The sequence below is a fragment of the Nelusetta ayraudi genome, unplaced genomic scaffold (genome assembly GCF_046127955.1).
Source record: "Nelusetta ayraudi isolate G7.1 ecotype Tasmania unplaced genomic scaffold, CSIRO-AGI_Nayr_v1 ptg000070l, whole genome shotgun sequence".
NCBI lineage: Eukaryota > Metazoa > Chordata > Actinopteri > Tetraodontiformes > Monacanthidae > Nelusetta > Nelusetta ayraudi.
In genome coordinates, this window is record NW_027466120.1 from 510,267 (window position 1) to 532,258 (window position 21,992).

General features: G+C 45.1%; 4 protein-coding genes across 4 annotated transcripts; 1 reads left to right on the forward strand and 3 right to left on the reverse strand.

The window, feature by feature from the left end:
- Nucleotides 1–588: 588 nt before the first annotated feature.
- tas1r1 (taste receptor, type 1, member 1) lies at nucleotides 589–11,078 on the forward strand. The gene is made up of 7 exons (XM_076042014.1): nucleotides 589–603; nucleotides 6,922–7,109; nucleotides 7,188–7,497; nucleotides 7,962–8,732; nucleotides 8,880–9,098; nucleotides 9,311–9,431; nucleotides 10,156–11,078. The coding sequence occupies exons 1-7, from the start codon at nucleotides 589–591 to the stop codon at nucleotides 11,076–11,078; spliced, it is 2,547 nt and encodes an 848-aa protein (XP_075898129.1).
- Nucleotides 1,381–5,146, reverse strand: rprd1b (regulation of nuclear pre-mRNA domain containing 1B). The gene is made up of 7 exons (XM_076042015.1): nucleotides 4,492–5,146; nucleotides 4,220–4,349; nucleotides 3,961–4,094; nucleotides 3,675–3,793; nucleotides 3,187–3,313; nucleotides 2,869–3,044; nucleotides 1,381–2,266 (listed from the first exon to the last, which is right to left on the reverse strand). The coding sequence occupies exons 1-7, from the start codon at nucleotides 4,640–4,642 to the stop codon at nucleotides 2,117–2,119; spliced, it is 987 nt and encodes a 328-aa protein (XP_075898130.1). The 5' UTR covers nucleotides 4,643–5,146; the 3' UTR covers nucleotides 1,381–2,116.
- A 3,478-nt stretch (nucleotides 11,079–14,556) lies between the features above and the next one.
- her12 (hairy-related 12) lies at nucleotides 14,557–15,706 on the reverse strand. Its single transcript, XM_076041905.1, has 2 exons — nucleotides 15,630–15,706; nucleotides 14,557–15,474 (listed from the first exon to the last, which is right to left on the reverse strand). The coding sequence occupies exons 1-2, from the start codon at nucleotides 15,696–15,698 to the stop codon at nucleotides 15,055–15,057; spliced, it is 489 nt and encodes a 162-aa protein (XP_075898020.1). The 5' UTR covers nucleotides 15,699–15,706; the 3' UTR covers nucleotides 14,557–15,054.
- Nucleotides 15,707–20,135: 4,429 nt separating this feature from the next.
- Nucleotides 20,136–21,509, reverse strand: LOC142898925 (transcription factor HES-5-like). The gene is made up of 2 exons (XM_076042223.1): nucleotides 21,359–21,509; nucleotides 20,136–21,233 (listed from the first exon to the last, which is right to left on the reverse strand). The coding sequence occupies exons 1-2, from the start codon at nucleotides 21,422–21,424 to the stop codon at nucleotides 20,814–20,816; spliced, it is 486 nt and encodes a 161-aa protein (XP_075898338.1). The 5' UTR covers nucleotides 21,425–21,509; the 3' UTR covers nucleotides 20,136–20,813.
- Nucleotides 21,510–21,992: the final 483 nt, after the last annotated feature.

Below are 21,992 nucleotides of genomic sequence, written 5' to 3' on the forward strand. Positions count from 1 at the left end.
CAAAAAATCCAAAAAATCTGCAGTCCAACAGGGAATTTGCACTGACGCACGAGCACACGCACACACAGTGCTTGATTTGTGGCACAGGTGCTGCTTATGTAATATTTTGGTTGTCTTTTTTTTTTTTCTCTTTAGAATTACAACGCAAACATACTTTTGACTTGTTCTTGCTGGCCTCACAAGATGTATGGCATTTATGCGGCTTCACTCACACAAGAATAACGCAATACTTTCCCTCTATCTCCAAACGGAGGAAACCCTATCTGCAAGCCGCAGCTCCCGCAAGGCCTCCCAGTTCCCGTCACTGGTGAACTCACTGCGTTTGCTGGCTGGCTCCAGCACTCTTGCTGACTGACTCACTCACCAAACTGTCCTTGAGCTCCGTGGAACTCGCAGCCCATCTGGCTGAGCGCTTACACACACACACACACACACACACATACACACACATCAAAACATTGCATAGATTTAAAGGGGGGGCGAGTGAATAATGCTGCGTGACCTATTTACAGTCAGGAAAACGATCCAGTTGGGGGAGAACGAGTGCGTCGATACCAGGCAGCAGAAAATGACAGCAATGCTATTTTCATGCAAATGAAATTAGTGCATCAGGTCTGGCTGTGCATGAGGCGGCGGATGTGGAGATTATGGGATTCTTGCTGCCTGCCGTGTCTGTCTGACTAGGCCGCCATGATGAAATCAGAGTGAAATCCCTGGTGCAAGCTACTTCAACCCAGATCTGACCTCTTGTCTGTCGGTCTGTGCGGCTGTTGTCGTCGCAGCAGTTGTAAAGCCATGTATAGGAAACACACACACACACACACACGTACTGCATGGCTGACTGAACAACTGCCAGCCGTTTTCTACACGCTGGAGAGCTAATCAGTGCGGGTACGCGCAATGAGGCGGAGGGGTCAGGGGATTTGGTTGCCAAGCAACTTCTGTGGATACAATTTTTTTATTTTATTTTTTTTAAATTCACATGATGAGTAACATGACAACTGATGCAAAGACGGAACCTCTGGGACATTATGCCTGAGCGGGGTTTGGTTGTTGGTTGAGAAAGTCGATAAATAAGGCATTTCTTCTTGTGTTATGAAAACACGTTTAGGTCATGTGATTATCAGGGGGCTGAACGTTTGAAAGGGCCCAAATCCAGCAAAAGTGAACTTTATCAATGTTTTCCAACCCTTTACCTGCTTTCTTCCTGCACTCAGGGTCACAGGGGTTAGCTGGAGCCCATTCCAGCTTTCATAAGCTGCCAAATTTTTCCATCTTAGAAATAAAATGCTGTAAAGAAAAGTCCTCATTTACTTCTTCTTCTCCTACAAGCCTGTTGCACTTTTTGGAAACAATAAAAAACATCAGTGTTTAAACCACTTCACCAGAGTTTTCTTTATTCTACCCACCGCTACACACGCCAATAAATGAATGATCCTCTTCACTTTGCTCAGTTAACAGGGTTTGAGATTTAGCTTTTTTATTGAAAACAAAATTGGTTGTCAACAGTTTTTTCAAACTCCCAGGATTTATTTTCAAAAGGCTTTTCTCTTGTTATTTCAGATATCTGAACAAACATTAAATTACCATCCGTGTTACTGTGTGACAGCTGAAGTAACTTAAATGTAACATACAATAAAGCCAACCTGGACTCTCATCCCATAGTATATTCACACATCAAGACTGTCTGAAAAAACTATTTCTCTATTATAAAAAGAAAGCGAATGAAAATAATGAACAGTACATTCTCGTGACAGTGTTTGTTCAGCCGAACTAAAGAGACACCTGCGACTGGCATGTCCTCGACAGTAACAGTTATGCCTGTCTTTTCTCCATCCTGCCTCCATTAGTCGTGTTTCCCAGAGTTCAAAGAGTAAAAAATAAACAGAATCACACCATTAACCTTTTTTTCTCCTTAAAGCTGGTGGAGTGGAATCCTTGTTGAAGTGCTGGAGAGGTTTGCAGGCTTACAGAGTCTCTGTCAAGTGTCCCTTTCCTCTCAGCGGTGGTTGCATGTCCTCAGCAAGACTATCTCATGAATCAAACTGGAGTTGGATTGTGGGGTTGAAGACAGAAGGGCGGGGAAAAGTTGAGGGCGAGGATGCGTGGCGCCCCCTCAGTCAGTGGAGAAGAGGTCTCCGGCCGAGGGCAGCGGAGCCAGACCCCCGGTGACGTTGGGCAGGAGGGAGAGGTCGGGGAGGCTCTGGATGTGGGACTTGAGCTCCTTTCTTACCTGCGTCACCCTTGCCAGTTTCTGCTTGTACTCCTGCAGGGCACAGAGTGACATGGCATGACATCGCTGATGCACCAAATCAAACATTCTGTTTCCAATTTAGTCGGACTTCAGCAGTAGCCCCATGTTTTATCCGCTTTCAGAACTAGGACCTAAAGATATTAGAGGTTGACTGTGAGCCAGAGGTTAATGCTAAACTTTGGGGGTTTTAAATATACAAAAGGTGACTGGCTCTGTAATGCCATTTTGCATACATTAAAACTTCCACATGATTTTTTACTGAAACAGCTATTAAGAGGAAAGGGAAACTTTGTTCTAAAAAAAGACCAATACACTAGTCTTTTAAATATATAAAAAGGAAAATTAATGTAAAAGCAGTATATTGTATATTTGAGTAAACACTATTAAATAATCCAATCCTTATCTAAATGTAATTGTGTAGATATTTGTCTATTTCAACAAGCTAACACACAAATTTTACTGCCAGATGAAACATAAACTGGACAGAACAACAAAAGCCAAGAAAGTAAACAAAAACATGACCTCAATTTCCTTTAACAGAAACCACCATAAGAAATCTTCTGAACATAAGGTGATGCAATTAATGTCAGCTGTCTGTGGGTGTGAAGCCTTGCCTCCAGTTTTTTTTCCCTCTCCGAGAGCGCCTCCCTCTGGCTGCTGATGTACTCTGTCAGCATGCGTGCCAGCTGTCTGCGGTCCTCCAGCTCTGCAGCCAGTCTGCCGTTGTACTCGGCCAGCAGCAAACACGCTTCGTCCACCGTCTTTGACAGCTTGTCCGCTGCTTCCTTATCTACACGAAATAAACAAAACAAAAAAACATGTTAGCTTTTTTTCAATAACAAAAAAAAAACAATAATACTATAACTGTAACCAATTCCATTTTCAGGATTGCCTTAGAAGATTTCTGGCATCCCAATCTTTCAAAATCTCACCCGTGATTTTCTCCAGCAGAGAAACATCCTGAACTTCCTGTGGCAAGGATGCAATTTTTTGACGGACTGCTGCATCTCCTGAAGCAGCGTTCTCCAGGTCCTGCAGGGCCTTCACCAGCTCCTCAGTCTGAAAATGAAGGACAGAAAAAAACAGAGAGAAATCAATGCAATTAGAGAAAAAAACAGAACAGAACAACCCCTTGAATTACACCTCAAACAAAAACCTTTTTGACTTAAACATATTTAAACACCAGAACCTGAAGTAGATACTTCTGCTATAGCTTCATTTTTGTCTTATTCTTTTTAATCTAAAGTGTCGTACATATGCCATGACAAAAAGTTTTCCTTCTTTGACCCTCTTTCCTTTTTCTTTATCAGTTTGTTAAATTATTAAAAAAGGTGCCTGCTGACAATGTGGGGTATAATAAAGGTCTAAGAGAACATGTTTCATCCTGTTCTTGAAATCAAGTGACACTGTGACATCCTACCAGATGAGTTGCGGAGGACCCTGTATTGCGAGGGGATATGTGGCTTCTGTAGTCGTCATCTTCATCCTCCTCATCCTCCTGGATCTTTTGATAACTTCTTTTCACAGGGACCTTCTCCTCTGCAGAGTTAACACAGGGCAGATATACAACCACTCTTATCAAACTGCAATAATTAAAAAAGAAAAACGTCTCAGTACTAACAAATTAATGCAACTAAATTGCTTTTTAAATATATTTGACAGAACTTTCATATTCATTGTCCATTTAACATTTTCAGTGGCACTACCTCTCTGAATGGGGCTGTTGTTGTCCTCTATGGCCAGTTTGAGCTGCTGAATATAATCGGCTCTGTAGAGACTCCTCTCCTTCCAGATGTTCAGAAGTCTCTCCATTTGCTTTTTACAGCTCTCATCTGTTTCACTACAAGAAGGCATGTAGTCAAGAAAAGAGGAGTTCATTTAAAAAAAGACCATAAAAATCAATAATATATATATATAGATATTAAAAAAAAAAAAAAAACCTCATTTCACAACTCAGACAGATACCTTGCAACATGTGAGCAGGCATCAACAAGGACAGACTCAAAGTCTTTGGCGAACTCTGGTCCTTTCTTCTTGCTGTTCTGGATTACATCATTGGCTAGATACAAGAAGGTCAGCTTTCTGCTGGTCTTTGCTACAGGACAGGGAAAAATATACATATTTTTCTTCTTCTCATAACCGTCACTGCCCAGAGTTATACGTTATACCACCAATTTCTAGCATACTAAAGGCTTCCTCATAGTTTACAAGTGATAGAAATGAATAAACCACGTTACCTTTCTTCAGCTCTCTGTGCCACACTTTGACAATGAGGGCCGAGTGTTTCCGGTGATGGATGATCCATAAGGACAATGTCTGGACGCTTTGCTGAGAGCTGCTCAGCTCAACCAGCTTCTTCTCCAGGGCTGATTCGGAGAAGGACGACATGTCGGTGTGCAGGTGCGCGATTCCCCGTGAAGCCGACTGATACCGACCCGCTCTGCAGCGGCAGAACTCGGACCTGTTATACTCGCACCGTCAACAGAGCTCGACGTGTAATGCTAAATTACCAACACAAGGCATCACCGGCTTAGCTTTACGTTTAACAAAAAAAAGTTGATAATTGCGAACACAACTATACTTAGCCGAACTGAAAGCCAGCGCCTGTCTCTTAGCAGAGTGTGCTGTTTGTTTACAGCCACGGCTGACGTTAGCTGGTCGAGCTAAACAGCCATCCTGCACATTGAAAGCTAAGTAAAGTCTACGCGTTAAACGATTTCAAAATGCAATACTTGCGCGTGATCCCTCTAAATGAGGCTTTTCCCCTGAATCGGCCAACAAATGAAATAGTACGAGAGAAGACGGACGACGAAACTTACAGTTTGCATCTACTTGTCTAACTATGCGGGAAGGTTCTGGAGGGGAGAAAAAAAATGGCTGCTTGCACTTTCACCTCAGCGTGCGCGTCGCACCATAGTGACGCAATCGGAGCGAGCCGGTGTATTGTCGAACAGACATAGATAGATAGATAGATAGATTGATAGATGGATAGATGGATAGATAGATAGATTGATTGATAGAAAATGCTACATCTATCTATCTATCTATCTATCTATCTATCTATCTATCTATCTATTTATATTATATATCAATCTAGCCTTCGTTCGTTCGTAGTTTGTCCTAATAGCGTTGCCATATGCGACGCCGTCGATTATCGCCGAACCCCCGAACAGATCTCGTTGCCTTCCAGACACCGCTAAGCCAATGACAGGTTTCTACGTCATTGAAATCGCCGGAAATCGCGAGTAAAATCGCCGGAAATGGCGGACCCCGGACAGATTCCGTAGGCCGGACAGATTTTGTACCTACACCGGCGTCCAGTGTCACGCTGACCATTTGGCAGAGTTGGGCTACCCCCTGGACTTTGCATACAGCCTACAAATTATTTCCTAAGCGATCCTCGTTATCTCTAACAGTAACTCCCCTTGACTAAAATGAGTTTTCTTGACGACATGATGGTTAAAACAATAGATCCATGAGAGATCTATTCAAATGATAGAACATTACTTTATGAATAATATGATGTGGAAGGACTCATAGCTTCTCATTCATTTCATTATTCAACCCTCAGGTTTTCTGAGAGATTGAAGTGAATTGTAGTTTCTGTTGTAGATGTCCACTAATTGTTGCACACTTATTTTCGAGTCATCCAGCAGGTGAATAATTTCTGGCAGAAGTGTTATGTGAAAGGAAATTCACTCGATATGTGTTTGTTCAAAGTCTTCACATCCATTGCATCCACGCAGCTGCTGTCATCGTGCGTGACGATCTTTTCAAAAATAATGGTTTAGAGTTGTTGGAGAGAGGTCAGCAGTAGGCAAATTGTTCATCCTTCCAGCAGGTGCGTTTAGCAAAATAAAGCTCAAATATCTCCGGAATGCAAAGTCAGCCACGCCTGCAGACAACTTTGTAACTGGCATTATAACCAAACAGCAAACACACAAACTATATGGCACAATTGTATTTTATTAACTTTAATAAATCGGTTTTACTCTCAAAAAACAACAACAAACAAGAAACAGAAAAAAAACAGCATACATGTTCAAGTAACCTCAGTCATTAGAAGCTTTGTATTAATGTTTCCTTAATTTTCCAGTGTTACTAAAAGCAAAATAACAATAACAACAATTTGGAAAAGACAAGCCTGTATTAGTAATGCAAGGGGTCGGGGCTGTCATTTTGTAATGGAGATGTAACGTAATGTAGAATCTGTTTTTGATGAAGGTTAAATGATTTTATGCACTGTCAGTAAGTATGCACAAAATGCTGCCATTTAAAAAAGAATCTGCATAAAAAAAATAATTCAAAATATGTCTATATATCAAAACAAATGTTTTGTAACCAACACAAGTCAACATCAGGGAACACTCTCTGGATTTGATTTGTAATTTTATGTAAAAAGCTAAATAAAAAAAAAAAAAGAAGGTGTATAAGCAGATCTTTGTTTCACAGCTTCATTGTCACTCATTTTAATGGGATTCAAACGTGTCACACCACATGCAAACAAAGCTTACTCAAGCAACACTCCCCGGAAAGATGTAAAAGTGGTCCTTCCCTCTTTCACTCCACAGGTCAATAAAAAGAACGTCTCTGATCCATTTTGCAAGTCACACTGAGCTTTCGCAACAGCAGCAGCGGCTGTCTGACTCAGGTGGAGGCACAATAAGAATATGTTGACTGCTATACTAATTTCCTTTGGCTGCTTAATGCTGCCCAAAGCTGATGGGAAACTTGATTACAATATCTACGTGCAGGGGATGCAACTGGAAGGCGACTTTTCCATTGCTGGTTTCTTCCCCCTTCACTACTCGAATAACCCAGATGGCTTATATCCTGGGATGGATTCATGCAATATGTGAGTTTGACGGACCTCAAGCTGTTACATTAATGTATTTTCAGTTCACATGTGCTAACACACCCGCTCCTTTCCCAGCGGCCAAAAAAATGGTCACGGTTTTCACCTATTGCAAGCCATGAGATTTACTGTGGAGGAAATCAACAACAGCTCGGGGCTGCACTCTCTTTTACCAGGACTGAAGCTCGGCTACCAGATGTATGACAGCTGCACGGTGTCAGCCGCTCTCCTCTCTGCTCTTGATGTACTAAATTTCTGGAGGCCTTCTACATCTGGGCTTTACCCAAACTACAACGGCAGCCAAAGACCAGTTGCTGTGGTTGGGCCAGACAGCAGCAGCAAGACCTTTACCTCTGCAACATTGTTAGGGTCATATCTTATACCACAAGTAAGTGTTAAACTTCCCAAATGATGCAAAATTCACATTAACAGTGAATAACAGTGAAAGGTGTCTCTAGCCTGTCAAATATAACTCAGTAGAGATGTGAGAAGTCCTTTTGCTTATTTTGCATTGCTTAATTTCTCACAAAGTGTGTGCTAAAAAGTTCTGAAATCAGCACTTTGACATGTCACCAAACGTCTATTTAGCAGGAAGCCAAAACCAAAAAGGGTCAAAAAAATGTTTTTAATATATATTAAAAAAAAAAAAAAAAAACAGCTTTATTGGTAATTGATCCATTTTTTAAATTTTCTTTAACATCAACACTAATTTAAAAAGCTGTTCAACTGAAGTCCAAGATGAAAAATAAATATTTGGGTGTAATATGTAATGTATGTAATATATGGTACTACTACTACTGAAATCACAACGGATACTAATACAATTACAACAAAAATTCTCTTGACTTCTAGATCTCTTATGAAGCATCCAATGAGATGCTGAGCAACAAGTTCCTCTATCCGACCTTTTTCCGCACAATTCCCAGCGACAAGAACCAGGTCGCGGCCATGATCCACATACTGGTTCGCTTCAACTGGACCTGGGTGGCTCTGCTAGGCAGTGACAACGCCTACGGCCTGGAAGGGATGCAGGGCGTGCTGCAGGAGGCGCCAGCCCACGGCATCTGCATCTCCTACCAAGGGGTCATCCCGGCCTACCGAGAGGACACCATCCAGACCATGAGGGACATTGTGGACAACCTGCTGAAGGCCCAGGTCAACACCATTGTGGTCTTCTCCAGCAAGTCCAAGCTTTCCAAATTCATGCCGTTTGTCATTGAGCGGAAGTTGACGGGAAAGGTTTGGATTGGGACGGAGGACTGGTCGACCTCTTCCCGCATTTTGGAGATACCCGGGATCGACACCATCGGCACTGTGATCGGGGTGTCTGTCAAGTATGCCACCATACCTGGTTTCATGGAGTTCGAGAGAAAAGAGTTTGAGGCGTCATTGCAATACAGCGGCCACAACAATGGTTCTGGTGTTGCCACCAGTGCTGATAATGTTTGTCTGCATGGCACAAATCTGTACAGTTTAGCCAGGATGGACTTTCCCTTGGAAACGTATGACATCACCTCCAGTTATAATGTGTATCAGGCAGTGTACGCATTTGCTCATGCTCTGCACATAGCACTTGGCTGTGACTCTGGGGTTTGCCAAAAGAGGAACGTCTTTCCATGGGAGGTGAGCAGATGTGCACCTGTGTTTGTGCAAATAACAGCACTGATGACATCTCTCCTCATGTCCAGCTTCAACAATCTGGGCTGCAAACAGGAAGAGGGAACCAGTTTGACTTCATCTGATGTCATCTTTTTTTCTTTTTTTTTTCAGCTTCTGCCATTGCTGAAACAGGTGCGATTTTCTCTGGGAAATACACCTGTGTATTTCGATGTGAACGGTGATCCACCCACAGGATATGACATCATCAGCTGGGTTTGGAAGGGGACAGACTGGTCTATCAGACACATTGGCTCCTTTAGCCCGGATCCTGTTGCGCTCACGATTGACCCTGATCTGATCGAATGGCACGATGTTGGAAATTCAAGATCCGTACGTTTCTTTTATCAAGCGTGTTTTCAAGTTTCAAGTGAAAAATTGCATTAGAGATAGCAAAGCATAGATATTGTCCTTATTGATGTATTGACTCCTTAAACTTCTCATTTTGTGTATGTTTGAGAAACCAATCTGTGTCATGATATCTTGAGATGTTGAGCTCCTTACCATCAATCTCAGTGTACTTGCATGAGCATTTGTTTGTGTAGGTGCCAGAGTCCATCTGCTCGCCACCTTGTCAGAAGGGCCACAAGAAGCTGCTGACCGGGCACCACGAGTGCTGCTTCGACTGCCTGCCGTGTCCCCCTGCCACGTTCCTCAACTTAAGTGGTAAAATCAAGCAATAAAACAGTCAATCAACCAAAGCAGCGGAAATATATTTGAACACAGAAATTACTTTGAAGATGAGATGTCATGTGTATATTTCATACAGACTTCCATCATATGTGGAGGAAAATGAAAAAAAAGGACACCGTGGCAAGTCAGGTGAACTGTGCCTGGATTTATCTCACAACGTTTCAGTCTGATCTGAAGTCCAGAGAAAGTTTTTTTTTTTTCTTCTTCTTCAAAGCGGATGCAAAACAAGAAAGCGATTAGTTCAATCGTCTGTCTGTCACGTTCAAGTGGAGCCATACAGAGGGAGAGAGAGGGAGAGGGAGAGAGAGAGAGGGAGAGAGACCGAAGAAAAGCTGAGCAATTCAACTGCTATGTTTGGATTCCACCAGCTGGTGGAGCTAAAAACACACATTTCAAGGAGGAACTCCCACACGCAGCTGCCTTCCCTTCCTCTGCAGTGGTGATGCAGTATTACACTGATGAGTGACCGAATTATACCAATACTAATTTGTTGTAGTGAACCATATATATACATATATATATATTTTAATAACAAGAAACCTGCTCACTTCTCAATATCCAAGTGTTTAAGTTTATGTGTGTTGCTGTACGGCCACCTCCCTCTTTGTTTGTTGTTGTTGTTTTTTTTTACTTTGCCTTTCAAACACCAGCCAGGCTTTAAAAAAACAAAAACAAAATCCTCTTTCTTCTCCTCCAGATCCCACCACATGTCAGGACTGCCTGTCGGACGAGTGGGCTCCGGAGAACAGCGAGCGCTGTCTGAAGAGGACGGTGCTGCTGCTGGCTTGGGACCACCCTTTCTCCGTGGCCCTGCTCTTCTTCCTGGTCATCTGCCTGGTGCTGACCTCCAGCAGTGCTGCCATCCTCCTGGTCAACCTCGACACGCCGGTGGCCAAGTCCGCCGGCGGCCGCACCTGCCTCCTGATGCTGGCTGCGCTGACTGCCGCCGCCGCCAGCTCCCTGTGCCACTTTGGCGAGCCCACCCCCCTGGCCTGCGTCCTCAAGCAGCCCCTGTTCATGTTCAGCTTTACCGTGTGCCTGGCCTGCATCACCGTGCGCTCCCTGCAGGTCGTCTGCATTTTCAAGTTCGCCTCCAGGCTGCCACCAGCCTACGACCGCTGGGCCAAGAACCATGGGCCAGAGGGCACCATTCTGCTCCTGTCCCTCATCATCCTCCTCACATCGGTGGTCCGCATCTCCATCAAGCCCCCGCAGCCGGCCCAGGACCTGGCCTTCTACCGGGACAGCGTGGTGCTGGAGTGCAGCGACACGCTGTCGGCCGGCTCGGCCCTGGAGCTGGCGTACGTGTCGCTGCTGAGTGCACTCTGCTTCGCCTTCAGCTACATGGGCAAGGACCTGCCGGCGAACTACAACGAGGCCAAGTGTGTCACCTTCAGCCTCATGGTCTACATGATCTCCTGGATGACCTTCTTCACCGTCTACTTCATGAGCAGGGGCCCCTTCACCATGGCGGCGTACGTGTGCGCCATCCTCATCAGTGTGATGGCGTTCCTCGCCGGCTACTTCCTGCCCAAGATTTTCATCATCGTCAGGAGACCGCACATGAACACCGCGGCACATTTTCAGAATTGTATTCAAATGTACACCATGAGCAAATGATATATTTTTTCAATTATATATAATGATAAACGAGTGACAATTCTCCTTGATGCCAGCAGAATAATTTGTTTTAGTAAGTTAAATAAATCTATCGTGTATCGAGTGTAATTTTTCTTTTATTCAACTAACAATTGGTATATAGTATGTATGTTATTATGATTTAAGTGTTTATGAAGTTTTTCTTTTCACTGTCTTATCAGTTTTACTCTCTAGAATGAGCTTCGACTCGGTGTCAGCGGAAACTCAGCAGGAAACTCAACAGCTTAGAGACAGCTCGCAGGTCTTGTGAGCTTTATATGAATTAAATGTACGCTGAAATGCTGCCACCTAGTTCATTACTATTGAAAATATTTCTTCAAAAGTAGTCAAAAAGAAAGCAAGTAATACAAAAAAAAATATGACAACAAAGGACAATTAAGAATTCTCTGGAAAAAACAGATACAACTATCTTCAATTTGGAAGTGATCACACTACATCTGTTTATGTATGTATGCATTACACTATTGTAAATTGGCATGGCAGATTAGCACCACCCAGTTGAAGGGATAGAAAACACCAACCTGGAACATATGACGTTTCACAAGAATTTGAAATGAACAGCAGAATTTACTTGTAGATTTCTGTCGGCTGTAGGTCTACAATAACTGATCTCTCATATAGCAATTTGTTGAATATGTTTAGTCAGTGCCAATCAAATAAATTGCAGCTGAACTGATCAATTTGCTAACAAGTCAGTCAATCTCACACTAGATCTGCATTATTAATTATTATTTATAAATACTTTATTTTGTAACCTACAAATTTCACAAGTTGAAATTAATGTGAGATGTAAGATGGCAAGAAACACAATGCCGCATATCCAGGAATAGAAAGAGTGGCAGGTGAACGCAGTAAAAAGTTGCGGTGCAGCATGATCAAAAACATAATTGGCCTGTCTTGTGCCTGTGTGCAAGTGCGCGTGCGCGCCTACACACACAGACACACACACACACACACACACACACACACACACACACAGCGCCCACAGGCCGTTGTTTGAGATGGGAGATGAAAAGGCCCTTTGTGACTGGGAGGTCAGCGCTATTGACCAGTGGATGTGTGAGTAGAGTCCGAGCTGGGCTTTCCCACAGTCTCTCCATCCACTCACAGCTTAATACCCTCAGTTAACAATAGAAGTGTGCCATGGGTGAACAAGCAGGAGCTCTCTTATAAGCACACCAAGGTGCCGGGGATTGGGAGGTCTCAGGGGGCTTTCTTTGGTTCATTTTTTTCTGTCTGATTCATTGCCTTTGAAAAGGCATTACTTACACAACATTTAAAACATATATGTTTTCTCCTGTAGAACTAAAGGCCCACATTATATTTGAAATGCTTGTATTCTGTTTGTCTGTACATGCAGCAGACACAACAGCCCTGTGCAGACAAGACCCAGACAAAGGGCTATTTACCATGAATGATCATTTAAAACGTCTGCCGTATGGTGTTCATATACATGTATTTCACAAATGACAATTATATTTTCCTTTATTATTTTTTTTTTTACTTCAGTGTTGAACAGCCTCATTTGATTCAAATTAATTTGTAAATATTTAGATCAAAATGTATTTAAAAAACAAAAAACAAAAACACAGTTGGCCATTTTGTTGAAGCAACACAAGAGGGTGCAAATTCAAATGAACCAATGACATTTCCAGCTCTTCCCAGATGAAATTGCGCCTAATCATTCCCTGGTGGGCTGTGACTGTGGTCCTTGCCGTTACTGGAGTGTGAGATAAGCAGAAAATGCTGATAAGAGTCTGACAAGCTATCATTTGCCACCTGATATTTATCTCGGGAACGGTTTTTATCTCTGCTCTTCAGCCTGTGATTACCTCACCTCCAGTTATTGATGAGGAAGCCATTGTTTCAGTTCCCTCCACAGTTAGGAGGCTTTGTGATGCTAATTACCTGCCATCTTGCTGAAGGTGCTGAAGGGGGGTTCTCACGGGACAGTGCAGGGAAAGGTGCTCATTTTACCTGCACTGACATGGTTACTGGTCCCCTGGGAGCCCTGTAATCACCACATTAGGGTTTCAGAGAGAGACGCCACCTGAGGAATCACTGCAGGCAATGATCAGGCGGGTGAAGCAGCAGCAAACAACACACAGTTTGTTTAAGGCTGAATGTGAGTCCTTTTGTGGCCGGATGACTTTTATGGCAAGGTGCGCACAGGAGGTGACCCTTCAAGGAGAAACCTTTCCCTTCCAGCGGCTTCAGGAGAACATGGTGGTGCACAAACCCACAATGCAGCAGCAGCAGCAGAAGAGCCTCCACGTGGGCAGTTTAATTAACGCCGCAACCTTAAATCTTCTTACAAATATTTCCAGTATGCTTGTCTGGGATGTGTGGGGACGCTTTTCAATGTTTGAAAGTACTGAATGTGTGCATGGTGTGCATGTCAGTCTCCCTAGATTTAGGGTCCTTTCCCTACAATCGCTGCATTGTCAGCTTTCATGCAACTGCTAGAGCTGCAAGCACGTGGGTGAAACTAAATTCTGGTATTTCAGATAGGATGAGATAAGATGAGCCTGTTCTGTTACGCAACAGGAAAATTTGCAGCGTATACAGCAGTATAAAGTACAGTAGTCAGATTGATGTTGTGCATACAAAGACATTTTGCTCATGCAAAAATAAAAATAACATGAGCAATATGCACAGGATTTAAGGTGCATACTGGATCCAATATAAGTTGGATTGGACTATTTTAATGAGAAAAGGGGCTCAGTGCATACTCCAGTAGAAAAGATGAGGCACATAAAAAAAAAACCACCCAAAGAGAACCAGTTGCTGGTTGAAAACAGTGAAAACTCACAAGAAAGTGTTGGCAGGCTGATTCAGGGAGACAAGACAAACTGATGCAGGGGTGAAGAAACACAAGGGATAAGTGCTGGGAATGGAGGGAAGACAATAGGATGTAGGTGTAATGCAGGAAAGGCAGGTGATCACACAGGTGGGAGAAAAACAAAGGCAGGAAGTAAGCTGAAACACAAGGGGAAGGGAGATGATACTGAAAAATAAAATAGAAAGTGTAAAAAAAAAGAAAGAAAAAGAAGCTGAACACAAAAACCTCTGACCTGAATGAGAATATGGCATGCATGTGTTCGTCAACACTCCTGTCAGCATCAATGCGAGGTTGTTCTCAAGAAATTGTTGTCTATTATGCTGCTGAAAACACTACAGTGAGGAAATGTTGGAGGGTCCAAAAAGGACGAATAAAGTGAGAAAGAAATTGTTGGACAAACTCCAGAAGAACAGAAACTGAAGACTGTTAGCACCCTGCGCTCATCTTGGATTCTTATTATGTGTTTACCTTCACATCCTGTTGCATCTTAGGAAAAAAAAAAAAAGTTCCAATCAAGTCTCACTGAAAACACAACTTAAACGCAGTTCATGAGTGGATTAAAAAAATGACCCAAGCATTTTAGTGATTGTTTCTTTCCTTTTCTTTTTATTAATTGTCATTCAAACGTTGGGAATGAGTTTAAGAGCATAACTTTGATAGCCAAACAGCAGATTCAACTGTCCTTGAAAAAAAACAAAAAAAACAAAACAAAACCATACATCATCATCAGCATTCGTAAAAATTTGGCATGGAAAATAGAGGAGAAATATTCTCAACAGCAGCTCTCAGTGTGACACAGTACGGTGGATACTGTTACATCAAGCAGACTAAACTCCACTGGAGTAAACAGTCATTTCATAGGACTTGACCAAAACATCAACCAGCCTCAATCTCCAGAGGAACAGCGAGCTGAAACCGAAGGAGGAAAATCTTCTAAATGAGCGTCAGCCTTTCGCCCCTACTACTAGCAGTCCATCAATGTGATGACAGTAAAGGACACCCGCTGCGAATGAGCAGGCTTGGAAAATACATTTCCTACGTAATGAGAGAGGAAGAAGCTCCGCTCAGGTCTCACAGTATCTGTGGGCAAAGTCTCTACCAGGGCCTCCACACTGCATCTCTGCTGCTGCTGCTGCTGCCGCCGCTGCTGTTCCACTCCTGCAGCCTGGTGGGCCTGACGGTGGAGAAGCCTGCAGAGACACTCTGATGGAGCTGCTCCTGCTGCTTGAGGCTCTGAGGACAAGGAGCAGGAGGAGGAGGAGGAGGAGCCGCAGTGGCTTGGGACAGGAAGTGCACCGAGTCCCTCCAGCAGTGCGAGAAGCCCTGGCTAAAGAGGCCCGGCTGCAGCTGCAGCTGCTGCCTCAGGAAGCTGACGGTCATCTCCAGGATGTCAGCCTTCTCCAGCTTGGAGTTGGGCTCCTGCTTGTGGAACTCCTTCTCCAGGATGACCTTGAGCTGGTCGATGCAGCTGTTGATGCGATCCCGCCGCATTTTTTCCACCACTGGTTTTCTCAACTGGAAAAAGCAGAAAATATATCATGTAAATAATTAAACAAACACATAAATAAATGAGGTGGGGGGTGAGGATGGGGGGGGTGGGCGTTACACATGGTGTCGTTAATGCACACCAGTGCACGCAGGAATGCATCCTGTCCATAGTGGCTACTTACTCTGATGTTGTCCCTCTCCGACATCCTGAGGTGGGGACCGGAGGAGTAGCTGCTGGAGCAGGGAGCCATGAGTCTGTGCAGGTTAGGGCGCGTGCGTGCGTGCGTGCGTGCGTCCGTGTGTGTTCCTCCCTCATCGAAGGCAACGCGAGCTGTGATGTCTCCGGGCCGAGCCGCTCCTCGGTTTATATACCGAGGCATTAGCATAACAAAGGCATGAGGCGCAGGCAGCGCTGCGGTTCCCACAGTCGGACCTGTGGGACTGCCGCGCGCAACAATGGGAGCCACGTCAATAACTCACTGGCGCATTTATCTATACTGCGGGAGGAATGTTTCCCAAGATAAGCCACGAGTCATTAAGACTTTTATCAGGTGTCATCTGAGGATTTATCACGGAGTGCAACGCGGGATTGAATCGTTTGAGACAACGACAAAAACAACAACAACGACGACGACACCAAGGAAGTTGAAGCCACGACACTAAATGGGGCAAATGCCCCCCCCCCAACCCACCCCCATGCAATAAAACAATATAAAGTGACCAAGGGCTCCTCTCATCTCACACTTGGAGGAAGGCAGACGGGCTTTGAAGCCTCCAAAATTGCACCGCGGTGCTGCACAAACGTCTGCCTTGAAATTATCCTGCAGATTCCCACATTTCAGGCGGAGGAGGAGGAGGAGGAGGAGGAGGAAGAGGAGGAGGAGGAGTGGAGCATCGGGACAGACGTTCAAATCTCACACCTGTTGATTTCACCCCTGCGGCTTCCGTATTTGCCCTATCATGAAATCAACAGATGGAATACAGGGGTTTAAAAAGAGACAAGTTGAGCCTCCACCGGTCCGTCCGTCCCTCACCGCCTTACGCCCCCCCCCCGGAGCAAGGAGTGTGAAAACGCGCTCCAGGGCACGCTCCCGCCGGCGCGAGGAGCCCACGTGCTGGGGCGCCTCGTGCTCACCTATTGAGACCCAGCGTGACCGACTGACGGGTTGTTTTCATTTCTAATCTGCAGCATTTCCTGATGGAGGTCACACGGACGACTGCTCTGCGCGTGCGACGCAGCAGAGGGACGGTCACGTAATCAGAAACCATCACAAAACGTTGTTTTTTTTAAAAAAAAAATATTATTATTATTATTATTATTTATTTTATTTTTTTTAAAGAAAAGAAAATCTATGTTATTGGTTTGTTTCGCAGGGATCGCAGAGAGCCCGTTGAATAGAAATAGAAAACGCAGAGCAGAATAGAAAATGTGACTACATTTAAATTCAATAGGCAAAGAAATGATAAGATAACAAAGACGTGAGGGTATTTTGAATAAAGACATTTTCAGTTTCGCAGACCTTTGGCGGATGCACGCTTCCTACTGTCATAGGGACCAGTGTGTTGTTACATTGTAGCCACATTAATGGCATCATGAGCAGGTTGGCACTGGGCCCACGCAGGGCCTCCATGGCTGGCCCCCCAGATGTGAAGCCAGGCCCACATGGGTGCTGCGTGTGAGTAGTCCCGTCTCTCGACTTTCCCACCAGTCCCCAACATCAGGGTAAATGAGCTACAGAGGCCGCGCTGCCCCTCAGTGCTCCGGCAGGAATGTTAATTGATCTTTTGTAGCCAGACAAACAGAAAAGTCTGTGTCCCAGTTCATCTGGGGAAAAATCAAGTCAACTGTCGTGGTTGCCAGGCAGAGGGCAGCCGGTCTGCCTGCAGTCTGTGTTGACTCTTAAATTTTGCCTTTCAGACGTCTCTGCCACAATGCTCTTCTGACACAAAAGTCTGTTAATTTAGTTCCGCCAGAAATGAGCTAATGGCTGAAAGTCATGCCAAGCAAAGAGCACGCACTCTGGGAATGTTTTCACCCAATCAGAGAAAGCAAACGCAATGCTTTTCGGAGATGTAACTATCCAATTCAGTTCATTCCTGCTTCTTTTGTGACAATTAACCCTTTCGCTACAGTCGTGGAAATGACTGCGCATACATTCAGAAAGTAGGTGCGGTTACATGGACCGTAAATAATGGGATTAAATGCCGACCCGATTACAATCTCTTCATGTAAACACTCTGGTCCATCGAAGAAGTGGTGTAACTTTGTTTCTAAAACGGAGTCCATGCAAATGACTCATGACAAAAAATAAATCTTCAACATTAGAAACATTCAAATAAGAGGGCCAGCAACAGGTTTACATTCAACAAGTGGTTTAATGCGAATGAATGTATACGGTACGTTGTATAAGTATTTACATTCTATAATAATTATTATTATTAGGATTTCTATTATTAGTGCTAGGAATATTGGGGGAAACACAATAGGCATGATGTATATGTAAATAAACAATCATCATCATCATCATCATCATCATCATCATATTGTAGTATTTTGCTTATGTTATTTGCTATTTGCATACCTTTAAGTATTTATTTCATTATGGTCCCTATAATCCTCTCTGCAACAATTTCCTTTTACATTTTGGCCTAATGACAAATAAAGCTATCTATCTATCTATCTGTCTGTCTGTCTGTCTATCTATCTGTCTATCTATCTGTCTATCTATCTATCTATCTATCTGTCTGTCTGTCTATCTATCTGTCTATCTATCTGTCTATCTATCTATCTATCTATCTGTCTGTCTGTCTATCTATCTGTCTATCTATCTATCTATCTATCTATCTATCTGTCTATCTGTCTATCTATCTATCTATCTATCTATCTATCTATCTATCTATCTGTCTATCTAAATAAGAAAATAATAATTTGTGTATTCACTGTTAGAGCAGGAGTCACCTCCTCCATCTCCCTCTCTTGTCCACAATCAGGGCCGCAGTGGCCGCCGATGCTCGTCGCTCCTTTGTCGACGTGTGTGCGAGTCTGTGGCGCCTGTGAAGAGCGAGGGTGTGTGCACGCTGGTGGTGATGGAGGGGATGGTGGTGGTGGTGGTCTTCTCTTTGTCAACAAGTGTGTGCAAAGACAAGTCCCCCTCCCACTGGCCGCCCTGAGAGCTCTGAATTCCTGCCATAAAAGTCTCGGCCATCGTTTCAGGCCCGCGGCGGCGTCGCAGAGCGGCTTCCCGTCAGCCATCTCTCTGTGAGTGCGGTATCTCCCGTTTCCCACACTCTGCGCCCATTCACTGGGCCCGAGGAGGGGACAATGGAAGTGTGTCTTGTTACACATCACATTAGCTACGGTGTTTGATCTCCTGTTGAAGAGGGGAGGGAGGAGGGGTGAGAGGAGAAGGAGGAGGAGGAGGAGGTTGGGGGGGGGGGGGGGTAGGCCTCAGCCAGACCATCTGGCCTGGCCAACGAGACCCTGAGAAAGTCCAGGCGAGACCCCCTGAGAAAGGCACGCCACATTCTCCACAACTTTTGCGCACACACAAATAGTTGTGAAAGACTTTTGTGGCACTCAGGGACATAATTCAGGCTTTTGGACGGCGTGCCATGACCACAGGCTGCGTTGGTCAGGCACGTGAAGTGCCTGCGGGCGGGTGGGCGGCCGGCCGGCTGGCCGGGCCGTACACATCCTGGTTTTTAGAAAAAAAAAAAATCTTCTTTTCTGAACACCTGTCCACGAGCGAGGTCAGATAAGATAAACCTTTAATGATCCCTGTGGGAAAGACTGAGGCAGCACGATGATACGGCAATGAAAAATAAACAGGAGAACGGTGGCCTGCAGCTGATTGGGACCGTCTTCAAGCAGCGTTAGTTAGAAATCACCCCATCCCAGGGTTTGTGAAGGGGCGAAATCTTAGAATATCATATCTATATATATATCAGTAAAAAAAAAAAAAATAATAATACATTTGCACCAATGACACTTCTATAATACCCAGATCATAGATTTACAAAATATAGCCTGTGATTAATGTGAAATGACTTGCAACCCAAATCACATAAATTAAACATGTACACAAGTATTGAAGAAAGTTTGTTGTTATTATTTTCCTTACATTGGCGCGAGTGAACTAAATAAACACTTTCCGTCCTATCCTACTGACTCTCCTCGAAGAAGTAGTTGGCCCAATTTGCTCTTGGGGTTTTTTGTTGTCTTTAGAGTTAAAAGATGCGATAAAATCCATCCGGTAGATGGATGAACCTCACATGACCCAGGCCAGACAAACTCAGACATCGTTTGCGATTCGCGTACTCAACGACGAGGCACGTCTGAGTCTCTTATCAGTCTTTGTTCTTGAGCGCCAGTCAGTTTATTTTTCGGCGTAGCACTCGATGCAAAGGAGTGGGAGTGGCGGCAAACAAACGGAGGCGTGTTTCTGCGTCAGATAAGGCTCTGATTGCTCGTACGGTAAAGACACATTTGTACATTTCAGCTTTAGTCAAACAGACAACAGGTGTCTCGAGTTCCATGCTGCTGTTTACCCTTCTTAACAAGACTCTCGCTAATCTCTCACCATTTAACTGTCAAACTGTTTACACTCACTGACTGTTGACAATTCACCCTTTCTGCCAATGCTGGGCTTGTTTGCGTTGGGTTGGAAGAAGGAAAAGCACAACTGTAGTTTTTGTTTTCAACACTTCACACAAAGTTTTCAATTTATTATTTGAGGCAAACTTCTCAAGGAAGCGGTTCACAAAATTCTTTGCAAAAGATCAACAGATCAACGCAGGAGAGCCTTTACAAAAGGCAGAGGTCCGATGATGACAAACATCCGGTAAGAACATAGCAACTGATCAGTTTACAGCAACACATCTTCACACTGGAGACACAGAGGTTACAGTGAAGTGAGGTCGTGTACAATCAAAACAGATCTACAGCACAAGTGGATCCGTGGGATCCAGTAACGGGACGGCCTCCCCGAATCATGGACGCACAAAGTCGATGAAAGGTAAGAGGAAGTGATACACAGTATCAAAGAAAGAGGTTTCAACACGTGAACTGTGTCTCAGACACAAAGTTTTCACTTCAACCCAATGTGGGTTTGACAGGATCGTTCGGCAACGTTTGCGAAAAAACAAACAAACATTAAAGATTTCGACGTCCCCAACGGGAACAAACGCAGGCTGCGTACACACGGTGTACGTTCTTTTTTCCGGTAATAACCCACAACGGTTTCAGTCCTTCTGAAGGGAAAAACGCCTCCGGTCAGGTCGCTGACTCGGTTTTGAAAAAATGACTTCAGTGAGTCTTCAACTTCTCCGTCCGTGACGTTCGCGGACGCGGTTCTTCTCCTGCCCTCCTACCAGGGTCTCCACAGAGCTCCGCCGCTCGGGCTCGCCGCCCCTTTGCCCGAGTTGATCCGGTGGGGCGGAGAGCCGGGCGAGGGGGGGGCCACGCCGGAGGAGGGCGGCTGCAGGCCCTGGAAGTGGCTGAGCAGCCGGCGGTGGGCCTGAGTCTGGAGCCGGCAGTGGGACAGGAAGGTGACGGCCTCCCGTAGGCAGCGGGAGTAGCCATCGCCACCAGGGGGCGCAACCTTCTGCTGCTGCTGCTGCTGCTGCCAGACCCTCAGGTAGGACACGGCCATCTCCAGGATGTCCGCCTTCTCCTGCTTGGAGTCGGGCTGCTGCCGGTGGAATTCGGGCCCCAGCAGGGACTTGAGCTGTTCGATGCTGGTGTTGATGCGGTCTCGCCGCAGTTTCTCCACCATTGGTTTTCTCAGCTGAACAAGGAGAAGAATGAAAAAAAAATGATTAGGATATTTTTGTAAAGCAAAACCGAGACTGCACAGAAAACAAATGGATACTTTAGAAGACTGCTAGGTGGCTCTCAAGAGATGAGATTTACCTTGTGAGCGGGAGTGAGGCGCTCCTTGGAGAAGCTGGCTGATGGTCCGAACACAGTGGGGGCCATGAGTGCGGAGGGTCTGGAGGGTCCTGCTCGCTGGAGTGTCTGAGCTGCCTTCTCCCCGGCCCAGGCCCTCTATTTATACACCCCAATCTCCATATGAATGTGTGGGTCTAAGGCTTGTTGGACTTTCTCACAGTCCGCGGGCCAATGGGAGCGCTGGGAAGGGCTTTGAGTAACGCGGGGCTGCCACATGCTCAATGAAGTGTTTATAGCCGCGGGGGGACAATGAGCGTGTCTCCGGGGAGCAGGTGGAGGAGTAGGACTTGCAAGAGAAAGAGCCCAGGGTGGCGGTGGTGGTGGTGGGTGGGGGTGGGGGAGCCGGGGGCTTAGAGGGAAGGGGGAGGGTGTCGCAGCCAGGCTGACCCCTGCGCTTGTGTTGATATGGGAAAGTGGCGACCCCGGAGGGAAGCACGCCGCTCTCTCATGTCATCTCTGCCGCCACGTAATTGAGCACAAAGTGGCTCCGCCACCAGGCACACGTGGGTGTTAGAGAGGGGCTGCCGCCAGGGGCTTCACTTCACAGGAGGAAGGGAGGGAAGGAAAAGAAAAAAAAAAAAAAAAGGGCCAGCGT